At 40.0% G+C, this 21,554-nt stretch overlaps 1 protein-coding gene across 2 annotated transcripts in view; it reads left to right on the forward strand.

Annotated features, from left to right (window-relative positions):
• Nucleotides 1–21,554, forward strand: part of USP24 (ubiquitin specific peptidase 24) — a 73,607-nt gene that overhangs the window by 498 nt on the left and 51,555 nt on the right. Inside the window, exons 1-9 of one of the 2 annotated variants that reach the window (XM_082228694.1) lie at nt 7,248–7,465; nt 10,908–11,073; nt 15,588–15,655; nt 16,308–16,451; nt 17,578–17,700; nt 18,488–18,523; nt 19,525–19,590; nt 19,953–20,018; nt 21,203–21,277. In XM_082228694.1, coding sequence (XP_082084820.1) covers nt 15,623–15,655; nt 16,308–16,451; nt 17,578–17,700; nt 18,488–18,523; nt 19,525–19,590; nt 19,953–20,018; nt 21,203–21,277 — 543 coding nt within the window. In that variant the 5' untranslated portion in view covers nt 7,248–7,465; nt 10,908–11,073; nt 15,588–15,622. Of the gene's footprint in view, nt 1–7,247; nt 7,466–10,907; nt 11,074–15,587; nt 15,656–16,307; nt 16,452–17,577; nt 17,701–18,487; nt 18,524–19,524; nt 19,591–19,952; nt 20,019–21,202; nt 21,278–21,554 lie in introns of those variants that run through there. The other variant, XM_082228693.1, reaches the window with a different exon arrangement.

The following is a 21,554-nucleotide window of genomic DNA, read 5'->3' on the forward strand; positions in this document are numbered from 1 at the left end:
TTTGCGCCGCCGTTAAGCGGGATCCCAGCCTGACCTTTGGCCCCACCGGCCCGTTGGAAACGCATCGAAAGGGGGACGGGATCGCCTTAAAATACCGCTTTCGTTTTGAGAGAGAGAGAGAGAGATTGCAAGGATAGGAACCGCGCAGCCCTGAATCCTCACCTCGATTTCTTCTCAAGGGGCCCCCTCCCCCAGTTTCCACGAGTTAATAGGGACCCCGCCAAGCGCGCCTTGGGGGTCTTGGTGGAGTTGACCCTCCCCCCCCCAAAAAAAAAGCAGGCGGGTTTTCCTGGGCGTCTTGTGCATGAGCTGTCAGGTGCATAACTCGAGCTTCAAATGCGATCTGCGTTTGGGTTCCCTGGTTTGTCACCAGAAGAGGAATGTAGCCTGGAGCCTAGGAAAAGGGATTGCTGTGTTATGCCTAGGCTGCAGTGGTGGAGGGTTTGGAAGCTGGTCACTTGTGTGTGTGCAGACTCATTCTTTCATTATGAGGGGCCCATACTAATACTTTACATGTCTACTCTGATGTAGGCCATATTGCTTTCAGTTGAGTTTGCTCCCATGTGTGTATAGTTTTGCAGCTTTTGTTAACCAAGGAGTTCTTTGAGCACCCATTCAATTCTTTATAGCAATTCTGCCCTGATTGTCTTACTTGAAAGAGTCTGGGTGGCTTACAAGCAACGAAATCGGTAAAATGATCCAAAACCATGAATTAGGTAGGAGGTTTTAAAACTATCGCATCATTAGTGGTTGAGGTAGAACTGGATTTGATGCTTATCTAAAAGTGATATTGATAGGCCCAGGTGCACTTCTTTTGGGAAGCTGTTCCAAATCTTAGGCACCACATCTGAAAATACTATATCTCTGGCACTATCCTGCTATACTTCCGATGGTAGAGAGACCCAGCAAAGAGTCTCATTAAGAAAACAAAGTTCTCAGTTATGTTCATCTGGGAGAAGGAGATTTTTGAAATATTCTTGTCCCAGATTGCTTAGAGCTATAAAGCTCAATAATTTTGTGCACTATGTCACATAGGTTGTATCACATATGCTGTATGAGCAGCAAGTCATAACATATTCAAACATAGACAAAAAATAAATAGAGGTATAAAATATGCATTCTGACAAAACCTCATAAAAGCATATTGTGTCAGGAACTTAAGAGTTATAGTCGGTTAACTTTTACTCAGAGTGGACCCATTGAAATGAATGGCCGTTTAGGTCTGTTAATTCCAGTGGATCTTCACTGAATGCAATAATTAATGTTTGGATCGTGTAAGCTGATCCAGACATTCAGTAGCAACTTGCCTGGTGAGCAGTGTGGAGGTTGGGGCTGTCTGGGCACATCCAGTTCTGCCAGCACACCTGCACAGTCTCTGCCACCTTGCCCCTCTTCCTCTTGGTAGTGATGCGACTCCCCACTGGGTGCGCTGCTTCTGACTATGTTGCAATAGGTAAGAAAATGAATAGCCTTCCTACAATTGAATGGGTTTGGGGGATAGGAATGAAAGGTAGGCGGCTTCCTCAGCTGCTTCTTGGTGGAGTCACTCTGAGCACTTCTACCAAGTGCATATTCTCTGCTGCCTACAGGAAAGGTGATGGGGGCTTCCTGGGGAGATACACTACTAAATATTGACCAAGGACAGCATGGACTCCTTTGACTTCTGTACAAGATAGGAATTCAGAATGCATCTGGGACATCATCCAAGCTGTCAGTGGAGAAGCAGCATGGCAACATTGTAGATCTCTGATACAATCTTATTCTGATCCATCATACACTGAAAGAACTAACTTATACTCTACTTTTTCTTCCATACTTTCTGCTCATTCCAACCTGCAATGCTTATTAGATAACATTCAGGTTTGAATTTGTGGTTTGTCTCCAGTAACGTACCAGCACGGTTCACCTGGCACAATGGGATTGTTTCTTCTACCCCCCCCCCCAAACCTCTGAAGCTGAATTTGGCAGCAGGCAATGGCCTGAAGGGGACAGAAGAGGAAGCTCCATTGCTTGCACGGAAGCCCATTGCACTGGTGAAGCTGCTGTGTTGGGTACAGCCCTACGTTTCTAGTTGTATTTTGTAACAAGAACAAGTGCCTGAGTTTGTTTTGGCTCCTCCCTCCAAGGCCACTTTCCTTTTGAGTCAAGTAAGATTGTAAGCTTTAGGTCAACGACTGTCTTATTACTTGCTTTTCTAAGTAGCAGCCCTCCCTTTTTTGGCTGAGGAGTGAGATAAAAATCCTTCAAACAAACAAATACTACTTACATTCCTTATAATATTCCCACCCCAAGACTCCAGAAGTGATGTTTTTGTATGAAGCATTTTAACAGATAAATAAAAAGTTTTCAAATTTGAAAAGCTGGTTTTTGTTGTGAAGAAAGAAACAGATGCCTGGGGTATAGAGCTTGGACCTGTCTGCTATAGAGCTGAGAACTTGGGCTGGGAGGTCTTTTGGCAGGCTTGGCTGTGTACGAACTCCTTCCTTTCCTTGCTCCCAGTTCTCCTAAATTACATGCTGACAACTGAATCATGACTGAAAAGGTAAATAAACATAGGAATCCATGAGCATATTCTTGTAGTAAGTTGGGAATTTTAATTATGTTGGGAACCAGGACAGAAGTCTTGTTTTGATTCTTAAGCATTTACTATTCTTCGCAGTTGTCATTACTGTAGTGCCACATCAGTGATTAGTGCCGCATAACCACCAAATATTTACCTACTCAGTTTTTGGTGTGCCATGTAAGAGCCAAACTATCAATCTATTTATTTATTTCACAATGTTTATATACTGCTTGAGTGTAATGAAACTTCAAAGCAGTTTACAAAAAACACACACACAAAAACCACCTACGTAGGACATTTGTGACTGGATTAGCCAACATTTTGATTCTTTCTTTAAAAGCTGTCACAGGAATCACACAATTAGATCTGATCAGTAGTGCTGAGGAAAAGAAGAGACTTTCTCTCCTGTGTCCATTTCTGTTCTGTTTGACTCTCTTGGGAAAATACAGATATCTAAATATTTGGTCCTAACAGAGATAAGCTGCCTTTACAGTTTCCTGTACCTGGTTTTGTTCAGCAGCTATGCAGTGCCAGTACTAATAATCTAAAATAACACATTGGCCAAAAAAATAACGGGACTATTCTTTTTCGCAAAGAGTCCACTACTTGTACTTCTGCACTGTACACCTGTTCATCACAGATGACTTGCTATAACAGGCATATTCAGAGTACCCTTCCCATCCATCCCATCTTGGGTGATGGAAGACTTGAGAGTAGCAGAACACTTCACCGTAACGTGTGTTCCACTATAATCATGTTCTTTATTTTTGTGTGTGTTCACACATGTACAGTTGCTGTGGCAAACTATGCTTATGCATAGCTTCATATATTTAAGAGCATTGCATCATTCACTAAACATTCTGAATCATTTTATGAATGCTTAATCCTTGTCAATAAACTAATAATTTAAGATATCATGTGTTTAGAGTGCAGAAGTGATATTTTTTATCCATGAGACAGAAAGTTGCTATCTTAATTTTAAGATGAAGGGACTTGAGTATTTTAACCAGAGTTGGGCGAGCTTCTCTTCTCCCACTCCTGTGGCTTACATTGCCCTAAAGGTTAGAGCTAGGGAGCTGCTTCAGAGGACTACTCTTAGGGTAACTGGGATGGGCAGGTGACAGAAGCTTACCATACAGGTGGCTCTGGGAACAAGAGGGTCTCTTTATGGGAGTAACTGTCGTAGGGCAGTCTTTCAGGGCAAGTTGTAAAATGGAAAGTCCTTTCTGGCTTGATTTTTAATCTGGGCTGGGGAAGAGTTTGGGAGCTTCTAATGGCCACCTCTCCTTCCAGTTATAGTGCGATGTACTGCTAGAATTTAGTTGTCTGTGTTCATGTTGCATAGCTTAGTACTACATCCTGAAGTGCAACAAGTTAACTTACAAAGTTTGAACAGCTATTGTATAGAATAAATATATACCCCACAGATTCAGATGTTATATTTTCAAAAACAGGTATATTCAGTTATGTGGTACCTTCTCTGAAGGTAAAGGTCTGACCACAGAGTATCAAATTTCAGAGCTCCAACTCATTGGGAAACACCAAAACAATTTTCATATTCCTATCAGGCCAAGCACCTGATACATAGTGGTCTGACACATGTTTGCCAAGTGCAAATTTTTACTTGTGCACAGCTCTTAAGAGTGTTTGTTTTTTATGGTTTGGCTTTTACCTAGTTGCTCCTCTGTTTTCCTGTATTTTATTACTCAGATTTCTTAACTTGCCCTTCAAGTTGCAACAGTTTAAAAATACAGTATTAAAAACAGTTGAAGCAGATTACAATCAAGAATAGGATGAGTTCTAGTTGTATATATATTAATGGTTTTGTCTTTTGGTTATAAATCAAGTGGGGGAGCTGAAGCCTGAAAAATAGTGTAAAAGCTTAAGAATACAGTACTTTCTTCACATTCTCCATAGATATGTTCATTATCACTTTTGTGCCAACTTCATAGCTTTCTGAAATTACGGGTTGCAGTTAAGTCAAGTGATAGCATTGATTTCATTGTTTAACTTTGTCATGCCTGTGTTCTGTTGATTTTTAAAGGAGAAGTTCTTAAAATCTTAGATATGGAAGGACTGTGCCACCAGCATGTTAACCCTTTTGTGTAAATTATAAAATACGGCCATATGCATTTTGTGTATAACACGTTTCAGGATTAAAGCATTTTTCTATGTGGTATTCTTGGGTTCCTGTTTCTGCAAAACTGGAATCTCAATATGCTTTCAGTACTTTTATTTCTTGAATAAAAAATATTTATGGACATTGTCTTTTTAACCTTCTCCGCAGCTGTTATAGTCTTTAGTATATTTCTTACTGTTAACTTCCACCTTTAAAGGGTTCCCAAATCCCATGTGAAATATTTTTCTGTTTACTGAAGCAACCTCCAGGCGAAGATTAACACTTGATGTGATCTAAATGTTTATCATTGGTGGAAGTGGGAGGCCATTTATGCATGGAACAAACAGCAGCTCAGCTGGGCAGGAAGTGTCTTTCAGATAATGTTCAGTAAAGACATTTTCTGGTCATCTTCCCAGTCAGAAGTTCTATTCAATGACAGCTGCTTAATAAGGAAGTGAAATGCTGAAGGAAAATGAGGCCAGTGTTAGAAGTTAATTCTACCAAACACATTTTGAGTGTTTCGGGATAAGAACAGGAGTCTCTTATAAGAAAAGGCCTGGGAGGATCCTAATCTTTTATAGGTTTTATTTGAAAACAACTTACTTATACAAAAAAGTTTGTCTGGGATAGCGGAGGCAGAGGTCTGACAGTTTATAACAGATCCTGATTTGGTGTCAACTCTTTTTCACCTGTTTTTTGCATGTATTGTTTGCTTTCCTTTGCTTAATATCAAAAACTGTCTAGATGAACTTTTCAAATTCAGTGTTAACTGACAAATATAAAAGGGAGCTATAAAATTGTAACTAAGTAGATCTATACGCTCTGAGTTATTGTATGAATCATTCGATGCACCTATGTTTCAAATCATTTTTCCTATGGCTGTCAAGTATGGAATAAAATGTCCTGTCTATGGCAGCATCCTGATCTGGATGCTAGCACCTGACAGAAGGACAGGGGGAGGCATTCCTATTACCATGCCATGGAAAATTATCCTTGTTTCACTATGAATGTATTTAGCTGGTATTATGAGATTTAAATTCTGAATGTGTTATCTTTGTGAATGTACAATCCTGGGCACCCCAAAGGAAAAGACAGTGGTGATTAGCACTTTTCCCTTGGGAATGGGAAAAAGAAGTAATGCTAGAGAGAGCTGCTAAAGTACCCATAACTTATATAATCCTGCAGCAATATAGATGAACTAAAAGAAATAGGCAACTTGTGGTTTAATGTTTGATGAAAACTGTGCTGTAGAAAATGAATCGCACTGTTGTGTTTTCCTAGGCTTCCATTAAAGAGCTATACCTGCATTTGCATTAAGAAATGCAGGCAACAATAATTCATTCTATAGAGGAAAGCATAACTTGCAGGGATGACTTGCAGGGATACATCCAAATATCCCTCAAATTTCACACTTCGTTTGTGCAGAATCAGAATACAGTGGTACCTCTGGTTACGAACCTAATTAATTCCGGAGGTCCTTTCTGAAACCGTTCTCAACATGAGGCACCACTTTAGCTAATGGGGCCTCCCACTGCCGCCACACCGCCAGCGCGCGATTTCTGTTCTCATCCTGGGGCAAAGTTCTTAACCCGAGGTACTACTTCCGGGTTAGCCGAGTCTGTAACCCAAAGTGTTTGTAACACGAGGTACCACTGTATCACTTGCATGTACATGCTTGCCACTTTGCTGACTAGATAACGTACTTACATGATTTTCTTCTAGGATAGTGAGATGTTATTTTGCAGTTGCTGTAGTCGTCCACACACTGGCTACTTCCAGGCTAGGCTGCTGTAATGCTTTTTATGAAGGGCTACATTTGAAGGCAGCTCAGACGTTTCAATTGGTAGAGAATCCAGCCACCAGGTTGCTTGGAGAGCAAAGAAGTCTGTGTGTATATAACACTCATTCTGCTTCAGTTACTTTCGTTGCCAGTTTCTTCTAAGCTCAATTCAAACTGCTGCTGAGTTTAACATTTAAGGCCTTTAATTGTTTTGGAATAGGTTGTTTGAAGGACTGCCCATGCTCTTATGAGTGAACTCTAGGTGCAAGATAATCCTTGGGGGACTCTGTTGTCTGGCCTACTATAAAGAACAATCAAGTTTGCAGATACCGGGGACGGGGCTTTTGGGGATGAGACGGGACACCACATCTCTGAAAATCTTTCCCCCAAGAAATGTGTTTGAACCCTCCACTTGAGTATTTTATGTGGGCCCTGAAAAGTTTATTTTGTTCTGTCAGGCTTTCTGTGATCCTGTTGCTGGGTTTTTGTGCTATTTTTTCAGTAATTATGATGTAGTTTTATTGTGCTAAAAAACCCGCACCTTGGGAGGGCACACCTTGAAGGTGACTTATAAATGATTCAGATAAATAAATGATGTGTAGTTTAGTGCTGTGTGATTCTGCTGTCGTGTAGCATTGTTTGGTATGCTAGTTTTGCAAATAATGTGGTGATGCCTTGCACAGCCTCACAGTAGCTCAGTGTTGACTGAATAACATATCTGATGTTGTTTCTGGCTCTCATTGCCATGATGGATAGTGTGGAGACTGCTGCTCTGCTCTTAGCAGCAACCTCTGACCCTGTACTTCTCCTACTTGCTCTACAGTCTAACCTCAGGAGGCTCTTCTGCAAAACCTCAGAGGTTTATGCACTGTGCCGGAGGTCGTGGGTAGTGGCTCTGTCAAAGATTGGCTGTATCTTGTTTTAGCCTAGTTGAGTAGATGGAGCTCGGGACATAAATGGGGATATATGAAGGGATTGGAATCTGTGTTGAAACTGCGTTAGGGCAAGTCCACGATTGAGCACTTCTGAGCTTGTGCAGTCTTTTTTCCTCTTGAAGGGAATATCCCTTTGCAAATATTAAGTGTTCTCTTTGTTATCATCAGGATGCCACTATCACCACACTAAAAAAAGCATTCCTCCCTACATGTATTCCATAACCCACAGTATATGTATTGCATCGCTTAGCCCAATAATAGCATTTCATGAAATGAAATTTCTAGCCTTTACTCAATTGAAATGATTGTCTTTATTTTGCCTCTTCTCCTGTGCACGTCATTGAGCTTGGCCAAGGGGCAGACAACTGCTAGGGAATTTCCTAAAGGGTCTACAAAAACATCAGAATATATGAACCTATGGATGGCATTATGGTTCAAGAACATCACTCCCCCTCTCTATATATAGTGTAGGACCTCTATAGTCTAGGAGGGGTTCAGGGGGTGTCATTTTTATAGAATTTCCCTTCATAGTCAAAGATCCCCCTGTGTTTTAGGTTAATTGATAGAGGCATTGCCATACCACAAGCCCAGGTGCTCTCACGGAAACCCAGATGAAAGCTTGATCAATATGAGCAAGCATCACTTGATCTCTATGGGAATCAGTTGAACCACCATACTTAGGATGCATAATTGTGTATTTGCAAGTGCATGTTCTGAGAGTATAAATGTTGAGAGATTATGTAGCATGTGGTATCACAAGATAAAGATATCTAAGAGTTTTCCTTGCTTTTCTAGCTGTTATCTTGAATAAAAGGGCTATTTTCATGTGATGCACTTTGGGGCGGGGAATCCTAAATGGTGACTGGTCAGAAACACAATTTTGAGGTTTTGACGGATAGCACAATGAAAATTTGACCCTGTGTGTGGATATTGTAATGCTGAAAAGGGTTCAATAAGAGGAGGGGTGTGAGGGAAGGTTCAAACATTTGCTTAGAAAAAAATGTGAAGAAGGGGAACATGATAGAGATGCATTCATGCTGCAGGGTTTTTCTCAGAATATCAGAGCCCATGGCTGTCCAATGAAGCTGGGTAACAGAAAATTCAAGACGGACAAAGGGAAGTACCATATTTCTTTACGTAGCACACTGTTAAACTAGCGATGGCCACTTATGAACTGCTCCTGAATTTCCCATAGACCTCTAGCTGACCACTGTGAGAAAATGCAGCAGGACTCTTCTTACATTCTTACTGCAATGCTCACCATTCTCAAATGCTGTTCTATAACCACAATGTTGTTTTCTATATTTCAATCCATTGAAAAGATAGTATTTAATGTCCGTGCTTTCAGTTTGTTGTTGCTTTCCTAGATAATAGTTTCCTGTTCCACAGCACTTAATGTTCATTCTCAGATAGGAAGCATTATTTTATGAATGTGCAGTTGTTTTTAATACAGAGAGCGTGCTTGTTAGACCAGGAAATGAAAGCAATAAATGAGACAGTGGAGTGGTACTGGAAAAACAACCTGTGACTACTAGTTCACAAGTTTTGAACCTTGTCCAAGTACATACAATGATCGAAAATAGCCTGCTCACTGACTAGCCAGTGTGCAGTGAGTCATGGTTTTGGTCTTTTTGTGGTAGCTATGTGTGTCCATGAGAGTTTTATTGTTAGGTCCATGCTTGGCATCAATTTGCATCCTGTTGGCACTTTTAAAAAAGGTTAAATCTCAAGCTGAACAATGGTCAGCGCTTACAACCCAATCTTGTACATGGTGAAGGATTTCATAGGCTCCACTGCTCTGATCAGCATTGAATGCCTTTAGACCTAGGGTGTTCAAACTATTTGTTCGCAATAATAATAAAAAAGTTAAAGCCTCTCTTCATTAATTGTAACAAATGATTTGAATTGTTAGGCCTGCTAGATGGAAGTAGGTAAATTTAAGTGGTGTTTGGGGAATGGGGAGAGCGCAGGGATTTATAAAATGAAATGTGGGTTATGTGCTTTCTGTTTGTAGAAATGGCTCCATAGGAAATGAAACTGATGAGAAAGTGGCATAAATGACCTTATTTGCTTTACTATAAATAAGTTGAATAAATGTGCTGTCCACATGGGCTACATTAGTTGGGGTGGGTCAGATACCATCTTGCTCTTTGTTTGCTTTTATTTCCCCTTATGGGAATCCACCTTAGCCTTGTAGATCTGTACCTATGGATTTCAGAATCTTTTGCTGAAAATGTGAAAAATAATTAGAGAGTAACTATAGTAGAATGGTTTATAAACTAGATAAGGCACTCCTACGGTAACCTAAAGAAAAAATAGATGCCTGTAAAGATTCTAAACCAAACTTTGTTTTGAGATTAGTGATGATTTGGTTATTTAGATATAAAGGAGAAGATAAGTTCAAGGCCAAATAGATCAATATTGATTTGTTTGATATGATTGTCATATCCCTATGTAGATGCAGATGAGATAGCTGTAAGCCTTTCAGCGTGGAAAAAGCTCTTCACAAAGTTGTATTTCTAGCTGCTCTTCAGCATGGTCATGCTTTTCTTTCTTACCTCAGAAGTGGTGCACTCACTTCTTGTATGCATTATGATCTTGGACAGGTGAGTAGTCCAGTAAAGGCAGAAAAGAGAGGCACAGTCAGTTTACACATCCACTGTAATGCAGAACTATGGTAGCTGTATATTCCACATCACCTCCTGCCATAAAGCAGAGGTTGGTACCAAGGTAAAACTATTAGTGATTGCTCATTATAATGGCTGTATAGTTATCGTCTCCTGTATGATTGGCAGTATGCCTCTGAATACCAGTTGCTTTGGGTCATAAACCTGAAAATGCTATTGTGCTCATGTTCTGCTTGGGGGTTTCCATAGATGGGTCACTGTAGGGACAGAATGTCGGCATAGATTGACTTGCGCTCTTATATGATTAGAAGAAGCTGCATTTTTGTTGCATAGTGGGGAAGCAGAACCTGACTAGAGTGCTGGCTTGTGGGTCTGGTATGATCAGATCTGTGGATGGGCAATTAATACTTCATTGTTAGCATGTTGGATCAATTATGTGATTATCAGAAGTTGTATTCTATATCTTTTAAATAATTTGGTGATTTCTTTTTGGTTTGAAAATGATTGGAAGAATGTCCTTCAATCCTTTCCAGACTTTTGATTCAGTAATCTAGGAAAACTTTTAAGTCAATGATGGTAGTCCATCTGTCTCACCACTGTGCATATATATGTCACAGTGCTAGATTCTGCATTAATCCTCCCTACTTTTTCTGGCACATCTTTATTTTTCTGCTGGGTGCAGAAATGGTGGGAAAAGAGGACAGCAAATAGGCTTTGTTTTCTGAGTTAAGAAGTAGAATTTCTGTTGCACAGGAGTTGCTTTGTAGTTGGAATGTCAGGTTTTCTGGTATGGGTCTGCTACAATCCCTTTTTATAACAGCCAGTAACTAGAACAACTAACTGTGGCTTCTTCATAGAGCTAATTGTGGCTTCTTTTCAACAGAAAAATGACGAAAATGGGAACTGCTCTGGAGAAGGTATCGAGTTTCCTACAACAAATCTTTATGAACTGGAGAGCAGAGTATTAACAGATCATTGGTCCATTCCATATAAGCGGGAAGAATCTCTTGGCAAGTGCTTAATTGCATCCACTTATCTTGCAAGGCTGGGTAAGTTGCAACCTTTTTTAAAAAAAGTAGCATCATAGAAATGTTGACTTTTATGTTAATAATGATGACTTGACAGTAAAAACTTGTCCACTCAAATAGCTTTTGACTTCACCTTTTTCCACGTTGCATGTTGGTAACAGGTGTTTAATTAACAAAATCTTTTCTTGTTGGAAGTAGTATGACTCTCTTGGCTTCAGTATAGTGCTGTGCATTTTTAAGTTGATGCTTTCACCTTTTAATCGAATGTTTCAGAATCACTTTTGAATTATAGGTGATCTTTAGAACATGTGAAGAGAGGCACAGATATATCCCTTCTTAAATATTATTTTGTTTGGTGGTTAACAAACTGTTGAATAGGCTGGTATGCTCAAATATTGGGGTGAAAATGAAATTTTATTTTCTAAACCTGCTTAAAGATATTGCCAAGAGCAGGGCTCTTCAGGCAATTATAGAAAATTAACTGTTGTTTTGTTGCAGCAAGAACAAATGAGCTGCTAATTTAAAAAGGCTAGTAGTAATGCTTTTTTTATATGGAAATGCTTGTAGTATAATTGCAGTATAATTACATGGCGGAAACACTAGTCTGCAACATTTCAGTGGAACTTTTGCACACTTGAAAGAATGTATACATGTAATGCTAAAGGTGATTATTTGGTATTAGTTAAGTTGCGGTGGGGGTGTGGAAAGAGATTGGTCTTTTCTCATTATGAAAAAATCACAAAGTCTTCCGAAAACCAATTTCTCAAACTGTGGAATACCCAGCAATTAAAAAAGGTAAAGGACCCCTGACAGTTAAGTCCAGTCATGAACGACTCTGGGGTTGTGGCGCTCATCTCGCTTTACTGGCCGAGGGAGCCGACGTTTGTCCACAGGCAAACACAGTCACAGTCCATAGTCAACTGGCCAGCATGACTAAACCACTTCTGGTGAAACCAGAGCAGCGCACGGAAACGCCGTTTACCTTCCCGCCCAAGCGGTACCAGTTTATCTACTTGCAGTTTGACATGCTTTCAAACTGCTAGGTTGGCAAGAGCAGGAACTGAGCAATGGGAGCTCACCCCGTCGCAGGGATTTGAACTGCCGACCTTCTGATTGGCAACCCCTAGGCTCAGTGGTTTAGACCACAACGCCACTTGTGTCCCATAACCACTTCTTGAAGGGAACCGTGCCCAGCAATTATTTCCTAGTTATTTCTGCCTGGCACATAGAAAGGGAACTTGGAAAGGTATTTGCAAAGGGAGGCACAAAAATGGTTCCAGTGGCATCACTGATAACTGTAGCTTAGATCTGTATATGTGTGCACACCTTCTTTTTCCTCATTTCAGGAATCTAAATCCTTACTGGGGTCTTTATTTTATTGGAGCTTCCAAACTCGTAGAGCCCCTGCCTTGTAACTTAGGTCTCCAATGAAGTCTTGGGAATCACTTTGCTTAGCTGGTGTGGAGGGTCTAATTGACTACACTTCTGGGGTGGTATGCAACAAATTAGATTGTGCAACAGAGCTTCTCTGCCTGTGTGCCCCTTAAATGTGTTCTGGGGATAGCCTGAACCCTCTGGAGCAGATTTGGGGAGATAGCATGGGGAGACAAGTTCCCTTGAAAAGAGGAAATCTTTTGTGTCAGCAGAACTGCTTATTTGGATTTCACCCCTGAGCTTTTGATGATGCTGAAAGTTAAAGGGGGGGTGAGGAAGTAGCATGGCATCTTTACATAAGGGAAGGACCAAACGTTATTGGTAGAGAATGTTCTTTGCATGCAAAAGACCCCAAAATCAATATCTGGCACCTTTCAGGTAGGCTGAGGAAAGACTCCTGTAACCCTGTAGAACCACTGCCAGACAATGTAGACATTACTGAGCTTAGAGTGTTGGTGCATATGGTCAGAAACAGGCAACGAAAGCTGAGAAAACTTGTTTTATTGTTGACAGAGGATAACGTGGCTTTTTGGCTTTTTGTGTGTGTGGTGCACAGTTGGGGATGATACAGCTGTATAGAATGAGCCAATGACTGTATAAGCTATCTCCCCACACTAAACTGAACATGTTTGGAGACTGCCTGCAAGCACTTAAGGTTGATTGGAAGGCTCACTCAGATTCCTTTTATTGCATCACAGGAGTGTAAATGTGTTGAGCCTTCTTTGTAGAAGTGGAAGTGAAGAGGGAGAGAATAAAGTGAACCTTGTATGACGAGGAATGCATGTTATCCAGCCTTACAGAGTGTGCCAAGAGCAGTGGGGCCCTGCTGAGGTTCAGACCTATATAGGACTGGAGTTGTGTGCCCTAGATTTTCCCCCTCCCACTGATCACATACATTCTTAATGAAATGTGCCTTAGTTAAGGGATAAGGGAAATTAACTGTTCATGTACTCAGAGGCACTTTCCTTTATTATTAAATCAGAGCAATTGCAAATTGTTGGGATAAAAAAAAATTTCATCTGAAATGGGGTCTCAGAAAGAGGAATACATTAAGGAGGGTGCAAGTGGACAGATTAAGAATTACTGTCTTACAGATATGGGAGCAATCAGCTGTCTGCATTGAATTACAGCAGGGCCCCTAGCTTTCCTGGGCCCATGGGCATATTTGGCATTTTCAAAAGGTGTTGTGAATAACACCACAAAATTGCTGCTGTGGAGCGGGCAGGGAAAAGAAGGCTGCAGGTCAGAACATGACTGCTGTGAGTGTCATGCCTAGTCACAAATTTTGGAAAGTACGTCTCTCCCCACCCTGCGACTTACTTACATTGTATGTCTCCTGGGAAGGAGGTAGGCAGGCCTGGAGGAAGAAAAAACAAAGGCTCACAAACCCCGGAGAACAGGGGGAAACAAACAGTCAAATGCAGACACCAGTGGCCAGGAAAGTATGGGAAACAAAAAAATGTAGACAACCAGAGAGGAAAAGGTTGGGAAGGGGAGAATGACAAATACAGACTGCTTCAGAGAGGAAAGAAGTTGAAACAAGAATTTAAAAATAAAAATGCAGAACCGCCACCCCCCGAGAGAAGGACAAAACCTACACACAGTGTTCTGTTCCTTCCCTTCTCTCCCTCACTAGGTCCCTCTTTTCTTAGCCCCATCTTACTTCTTTTTTACAAAATACTTTTTCTCCTCGTCACTCTGTGTTCTCCTTGGATAGTGATTTCAGGCTAGAAAACAAGAGAGTTTGAAGAGGAAGTGGGAATGGCACTCCTCCCACTTCCTCTCTCAGCTTTCTTTTCCAAGCAGAAATCACTCTCTTCTTACTTCTGAAGGGGCAGGGAGTGAAGTCATAGCATGGTATGGGGAGTACAGAGGCTTTCACTGACGTTGAGAGAGCCTTTCACAGGTGCTAATGCACACAAAAACCACATTGAGGATGCTGGCATTACAGCCGAAACCTTATAAATAAATACATTCTATGCATGCCTGCACATATTGGCTCTTCTGATTTTACATGCTGTGGAAAATCACCAAGTCACAGGATATGCATTGGGCCTCCATTTGAAAGGAAGTTCTTATAGATGCTGGTTGAATGTGTAATCTTTTGTTTACAGTGCAGATGTGTACCTCGGTCTAGTGCAGCCCTGTAAATATAAGCACTCTGCATTTGCACCCTTCAGGTTTACAGCATGTGCTTTGTGCAGTGATGCTTACTCAGGATGATAAGTGATGCTGCAAGACCTATGCTTCAGGGAACTATTTAAGTTGTCTGTGCATAATCAGTATCATCATGAAATTATAGCTAAATTGCAGCTGTTCAGCGCGAAGCATTGCCTGCTTACTTCTGCCGCAGATGGTGTGTGGCACATCTGATGTGCTCAGAAATGTCTGTATCCTTTCCCAAGGGTTTGACAGTAAACACCATTAAATAAACAAAATAGTTCCTAGGTTGGGGATTCAGTCTTCTGCTCTTGTGTATGATCTCTCCCCCTTCCCCGTTTTTCATCTTGATGCTTCAGATGAAGTGAAGAGCATTTATGTCACTGATAACTGCATACACTCCAGCTGGAAGCATCTGCATCCACAGAGAAAACAGAGCAATGCTTACCTTTTATTACCTTTGCTGTAATGTTCCACTGTGCCAGCCAGCAAACTCTGCCTGGGATCCATAGAGCTGTTCTGTCTCATGTGAATTTCTCATTCCCTCATAGAATTTCCAGTGCCATATCATAAACTGCTTTTAAAAGTCCCACAGTTGAATAAGAAAATATCTAAAGTCTCCTTTGTTCATAGTATTCTGGATCCTGGCCTTTGTGAGCAATACCTTGCCCCTTCTTTTTAAGCACAAGAATATGGAGCTTTAGAAAGCATTATTGCTTCTGTGTTGACTTTTAGAAATCTGCACTGTTTTATTTCATTCATTTCTCCTTATTAAAACTATAACTTCTTTGAGTTTCTTCATTATTAAAATAATTGGTATGCAGTAGTGGTGTTTGTGTGAACCAACAAAAATCTTGTTTGGGTAGCCCTGTGAGCTTCAGTCCGTAGCTTGCAAAACTTTGCAGGATCCTAACTCCTCCTCTTTTCCTCTGTTAAATAAGGGCTTTCGGATTCTGATGAAAACTGCAGGAGGTTTATGGACAGATGTATGCCTGAAGCATTTAAAAAGGTAGGTGTAAGAGAAAATTACAGTGGATTCTATCTAGTGCTGTAGATGGGAGAGTAGGCGGTATATAACTCATAAAGTGGCAGCTTGCTACATTCTGATACTGTAGCAAGTAAGGGGGAAGAGGGCAAGTTACAATAATGAACATGGTTGACAAATACTATTGTGCTATTCCACTTCAAATTTGCAGAGTTAAGAGCTGCATTTGATTTTTCTTTTGCATGTTGCAGCAATTTTGTGGTGTTCTACAAAATAGGTCACTTTTTATTGGGGACAGCAAATGGGGACAGGAGAATGGGGCTATTGAGAAAAGTTTGTAGGAATAAGGACAGGAGTTTGTTTGGGGTTTCTTTTAAAGTGAATTAGTGATGTTATGCCAAGTGAAGATGTTCTCCTAGCCACCTCTGGTCTTGGAATGTATTGAAGATACTGTTTTCTCTAAATATTCTATGCCTAAAAATGGAATCTTCTTAAAACTGGGATAGGGAGCTAAGGTGGATGCCGGCTGTTCTTTCCAGGTTTAAAATCTGCCTTCAGAAGTTGTTTGTTGCTAAATAGATAGCTCCAAAAGCATTTCAAGGCTAGCAAAAAGGTACTCTTTTTTCCCCTTGTAGATCCATGTCAGCATTTTAACACATACTGTGCTCCTTTGCAGCTGTTGACATCGAGCGCTGTTCATAAATGGGGTACCGAAATCCATGAGGGAATCTACAACATGTTGATGCTACTAGTAGATCTGGCTGCAGAGAGGATAAAGCAAGATCCTATCCCTGTTGGTCTTCTCGCTGTATTCACAATGGTATTGCAGTTACTTGATCTCAAGGCTATTCAGCATGAAAATCTTACAACTGAATATCTGTTCATCCTAAACACATGGCTTATTAAAATGTAAAATCTAGAAAAGACATTTCTTGGTTATATTTGCATACTGAATACATTCTGCCAAATCATGATTAAGGAAGCTTTTAACTATGACTTAATGTGATGTTTGAATTGACAAGACATATTGAATTAACAAGACATATTGAATTAACAAGACATACTGAATTGACCCATCACCCATTGAATCAGAATAAGAAACCTGGTTTGCAGTGGTTTTTTGAACCATGGCTTGTACTATTCTGGTTTGCCATGTCTGAACTGACAAACCACAGTTATGGCTGTTGTGTCATTTTCCAAGAACTGCTCCAAACCTTGGCTTTCCTGTATATTTGGAAATTCAAACCACTTAGGTTCTAAACTATAGAGAATGTAATTAATTACTTAGTAAGATGTATGTTCGTACTTTGCTTTGACACTTGGTATTCTACTGTCTGCAATGACTTTAAACTTGTCAATTTACTGTTTTTAAGAAATGTGAAGAGGGAGTGACCATATCTCAGTAGTAGAGCACATAGTCTGCAATCTCAAGATCCGAGGTTCAATTTCTGGCATCTTCAGTTAGACGGATCAGGTGGTAGGCAATGGGAAAGATCTCCCTCTGTCTGGGACCCTGAAGAGCTGGTCCTTGTCAGAATAGACCATACTAGAGCAGATGAGCAAACAGTCTAACCTGGTATAGGGCTGGTTTTTGAGGTTTCACTCACAATATTTCACTTTTCATTTTAAAAGCCAAAGTTAAGCATCCATGTTAATATCTACATAAACATAATCCGAAGCAATGCATTTCGCCAGTCTAGGCTCCAATAGCCACCCAGTGTTTTGTCAAAGAAAATTGGTTTTGAGATACTAAAACCATGTCTTCTATTTCTTCACTCTGAAGTTCTGGTCCTGCTTCTGCAAAAGTGTATGTACTTCTTGATGTTCAAACACTTCTCTTTCCTAGGAAGGAAAACCTGATGAAAAGCCACTTGATCCAAATGTGTTTTACATTGGAAAATTGCTAATCCTATATGTCTGCTTTCTTGTCACACCTTTCACTGTAGGCTCTTAATCCTGATAATGAGTACCATTTCAAGAACCGAATGAAAGTATGCCAAAGGAACTGGGCAGAAGTATTTGGAGAGGGCAATATGTATGCTGTCTCACCCATATCTACTTTCCAGAAGGTAAATGTGTACACTTCAGGTCTCTTACTAGAAGTCAGACAGAATTTAAGTTGTGTTTTAGTGCAGTATGTGTGTCACTTGAAATAAACATTGCCATTTCCTCCCCACCCCCTTTCCCATATCTAACAATTTATCAATCTGTCTCATTGACAGTAGCCTTTCGTGTGCTATTATTTCTGCTACTTTGACTATAATAAGGGTTTAATTACCACTCCAACCACAGTGCTCTCTTCTAGGTTTTAGTGGTGACCACACTGTAGCTGTGGTTTAGACTGTCATATGGGTGTGATAATTTCCAGTCCTTTTAGATCTGAATAGTGGCTAAGGAAGTGATAAATGGATAAATAAAAATTCGGTCATGAGACTTTTTAGACACTTTTGCAGCATTGAGCTTATTGTTGCCAAAATCTTGCTTCTAATTTCATTCCTTTTTTAAAAAAAAACCCAACCCCTTCTACTCCATTATGGGTTATAAATATAACTGATTCTGTGTCACCAGCTCCATATCCTAATCTTGCCATAGAATCATAGACTCATAGACCATAATACATTATAATAGGTAAGGCAATGTTTGGGAAGTGGATAGTGCTAACAATCTCATCCAGAAATGTTATGTGCCTTATCTGAACAGTTGTTGGCAGGCAGTGCCTGTGTTGTATTTGCAGTGACCAGTCATGCATGAAGTAATCTAGAGCTCTAAATGAAACACACAATTAAAACACAATTATTTTAGAAAGTATCCTTGAGGGGGAAATGCTACTAATTTGTTAACATCTCTGTTGGCTAGGAACCACATGGATGGCTAGTGGACTTAGTGAACAGGGTAAGTAAATGATAAAGCATTATTTATTCTGAACCATCTGCACATGTAAGGCACTATAAAGACTTTCGCTAAACAAAAATAAAACCAGTTCCTGGGGTGGGGTGGGGGACAACAAGAATGACTGTGAAGAAATACAGTTACAAATATTTAAGCTGGGATTAAGTTGGAAATAAGTGTTGGTCAAAAGACATATGGGAAAATAAGATACATTTGAGGAAGGATCTGAAGTGGAAGAGTTAGCACCATGTCTATATTCAGATAGATCACAAAAGAGAATGAATGGGTTGTAATTTAAAGCAAGAGGACTTCTGTCAATGAAGGATGTTAGCACTGGAAGAATGAGGATCATATATAGGCATATATTTTTAAATGAGATCCAGTGGATGAATTTATAGTGGTACTGAAGGGAATGGGAAGTATTTGAAGGGAAATGAAGAGCGGTCATCACTTGTACAATGGGAGAGGTGAATGTTTTTGTCAGCAGGATGAGTATTTTTAGCACCAAATATGAGGCTAGAGTTCTGTGGAGAGGCTTCCAAGGCTCATTTTGTATGTGTGTGCACACATGTTCATGTATGCAGCATTATTCTTGCAAAATGTTCATGTGTGAGTTTTCATCATTTATCTGGAGCTGTAATAGAGTAAGAAGAAATGGATGATGCATATGGAAAAATAGTTTTACCTCTTAAAGGGATTTGTCATCAATTTCCCTGTGAAATGCCACTGAACTGAGTTTTCTAGGTGAACTTCAGAAAAATATGAGTCTTTGACAGAGAGAACTGCAATAGTAGTTTTCCTATTCTCCTATGAGAATTGTTGTACCTTTACCTCCATCACTGAAGTAGTAAAATCCTTAGAATCAGCATACCTTACTGATACACTTTCCTGTGGTGGACAACTGAAAGAAATGCTCATCTATTCATGCCTGTTTCTGAGATCTATCACACTACTTTTATTTATATAGTCCATGTCTTTGACGTGTTGTTTGTATATTTTTTTAGTTTGCAGAATTAGGTGGATTTTCTGCAATTCAGTCTAAGCTTCATTCAGAAGATATTGAACTTGGGGTAAGTTAAAATCCTGATCATTTCCCTTTGTTTTATGAATCTTTTACAGTAGATGGCTCTTGTTCAATACTTACAAATTTTCTGTTGTTGTGTAACGGAAGTAATATTTTAGTCTCGAGATGTGCTGGGTGAAGCAAACACAACTTCTAAAACTGTAGTGTGAATTGGCGTGCTTCATTGCATTACCTTTAGGCTGTATTTGCTGCTGCTGTCATCAAGCAAAACTATACTAGCCATGTTCATCTGTCTGTTTTATCAAATACCATTCTCTTGTCTTAGCCTCATATGCTAGGCATCCTTCTTGTGGCATTTGCCTCGGGTCTGTTCTGTGTATGTTCTTAAATGCTTTCTCTTTCTTCTAGGCAGTATCTTCTTTAGTTCAGCCTTTGGGGGTTTGTGCAGAGTATCTCAATTCTTCGGTAGTACAGGTAACGAACAGCACTTTCTCTTTAAAATTATGTACAATTAGTAACTTGCTCTGAGATTTTTTTTAAATAAGTGAAACAAGTGTGGTTCATTGCCCTATGCCTTATGTTTGTTTTTCGGGTAATGCATTTGCAAAATACTTGTTTTGAAACTCATAATATTATAATAATATAATAACACCAAATGATGCTCACATTAACATTGATGCTATTATTGTTAAAAACAACAGTCAGTTTGGGATAACTCTAGATAATCTGCGAGATACCTTTATAGGACAGATTGGAGGTGGGCGGTCTGTGAGATCCAATTTGTATACTTAGAATTAAATAATTCTGAACCCTGGAATTTGTGTTTAGTGACAGAACCAAACTGAGTTTGCAGTCCTTCGACATAAAAGCCTACTCCTCCAGCAGTTGAATGGGGGGGGGAGCCATTTTGCTGCCATTGTTAAACAATTGGGAGTTGGAAATCCTTGTTCTACTTTAGCCCACCCAGAGCTCAGTCAATAGGTCCTAATCTAACATTTGCCACCCCAATATAGACTTGTATTTATTTTTACATTGGAAAGTATCTAACAGTCACATGTGAAAGTTGCTTGTGTAACTGATCTTTCTCCTCCTCCCTACAGACACTTAAAAAGCCTTTCTGGAGGACTTCATTGAACAGCATGGGCTGTTTACCTGGAAGGGGGGTGTTGTCTGAAACTGGACACAAAAACCTTGCTTCCTTTGCCCATTTTAGGGAGAGTTGCCTATTCCACAGCCCATAGGAAAGCCCTCCAGAGAGGGTCTACGGGGGGTGGGGGTGAAAAGATTGGTTGAGTGAGCAGTTTACCACTCAGGCAAGCAGTGGATACAACACTTTATAATTAATTAATTTGTTTGTTTCCTTACTTCACATATACTCACATCAAACTGGCTTACATCTATTTTAATTGTACCTAGTTTGTGTCAAATAATGGAACACTAGCATAAGTCTTAAGTTCTGAACATAAGTGGAATATACTTTTACTCAGGGGAGAGTGGTTGCAATTTTTGTTTCCTGCACCACATTAAATCTCACTTGGGGAAACTTCCCTGATCTTCAGAAGGGTCAGGAATAAAAGTTTTCCATTTCAAGAAAGCCCTTGGAGCAGGGAGATACATTTTCTCTTTAACATACAGAATGCCTGTTTCTTGTTTTATAGCCCATGCTGGACCCAGTAATTCATAATATGATTAAATATGTACAGAATGTTGAAGAGAAGGACCTGAAAGACAAGGTAAAACCAGATTTTTTGGATATGACCTACAACTTGAACTGCAATTTGAAAGTGTAAAACTGACATTCCGTTAGCTAATGCTGCTGCTCCCATGCTTAAAAGGATGTGTGTACTTAACTAATGCTTGGTGAAACACTTGTAATGACACTTGACAAATAATCAGCATTAGAAGATTTAGCCATTAATGCTGTCAGCTGCAGTGTGCTTAGTACACACTTTCCTTTACAAAGTAATTTGTTCTATATTTATGATTTATTTAGAACATGTTTACCCAGCT

This window comes from Podarcis vaucheri, assembly GCF_965113315.1.
Source record: "Podarcis vaucheri genome assembly, chromosome: 6".
In the NCBI taxonomy this organism is placed as follows: Eukaryota; Metazoa; Chordata; class Lepidosauria; order Squamata; family Lacertidae; genus Podarcis; species Podarcis vaucheri.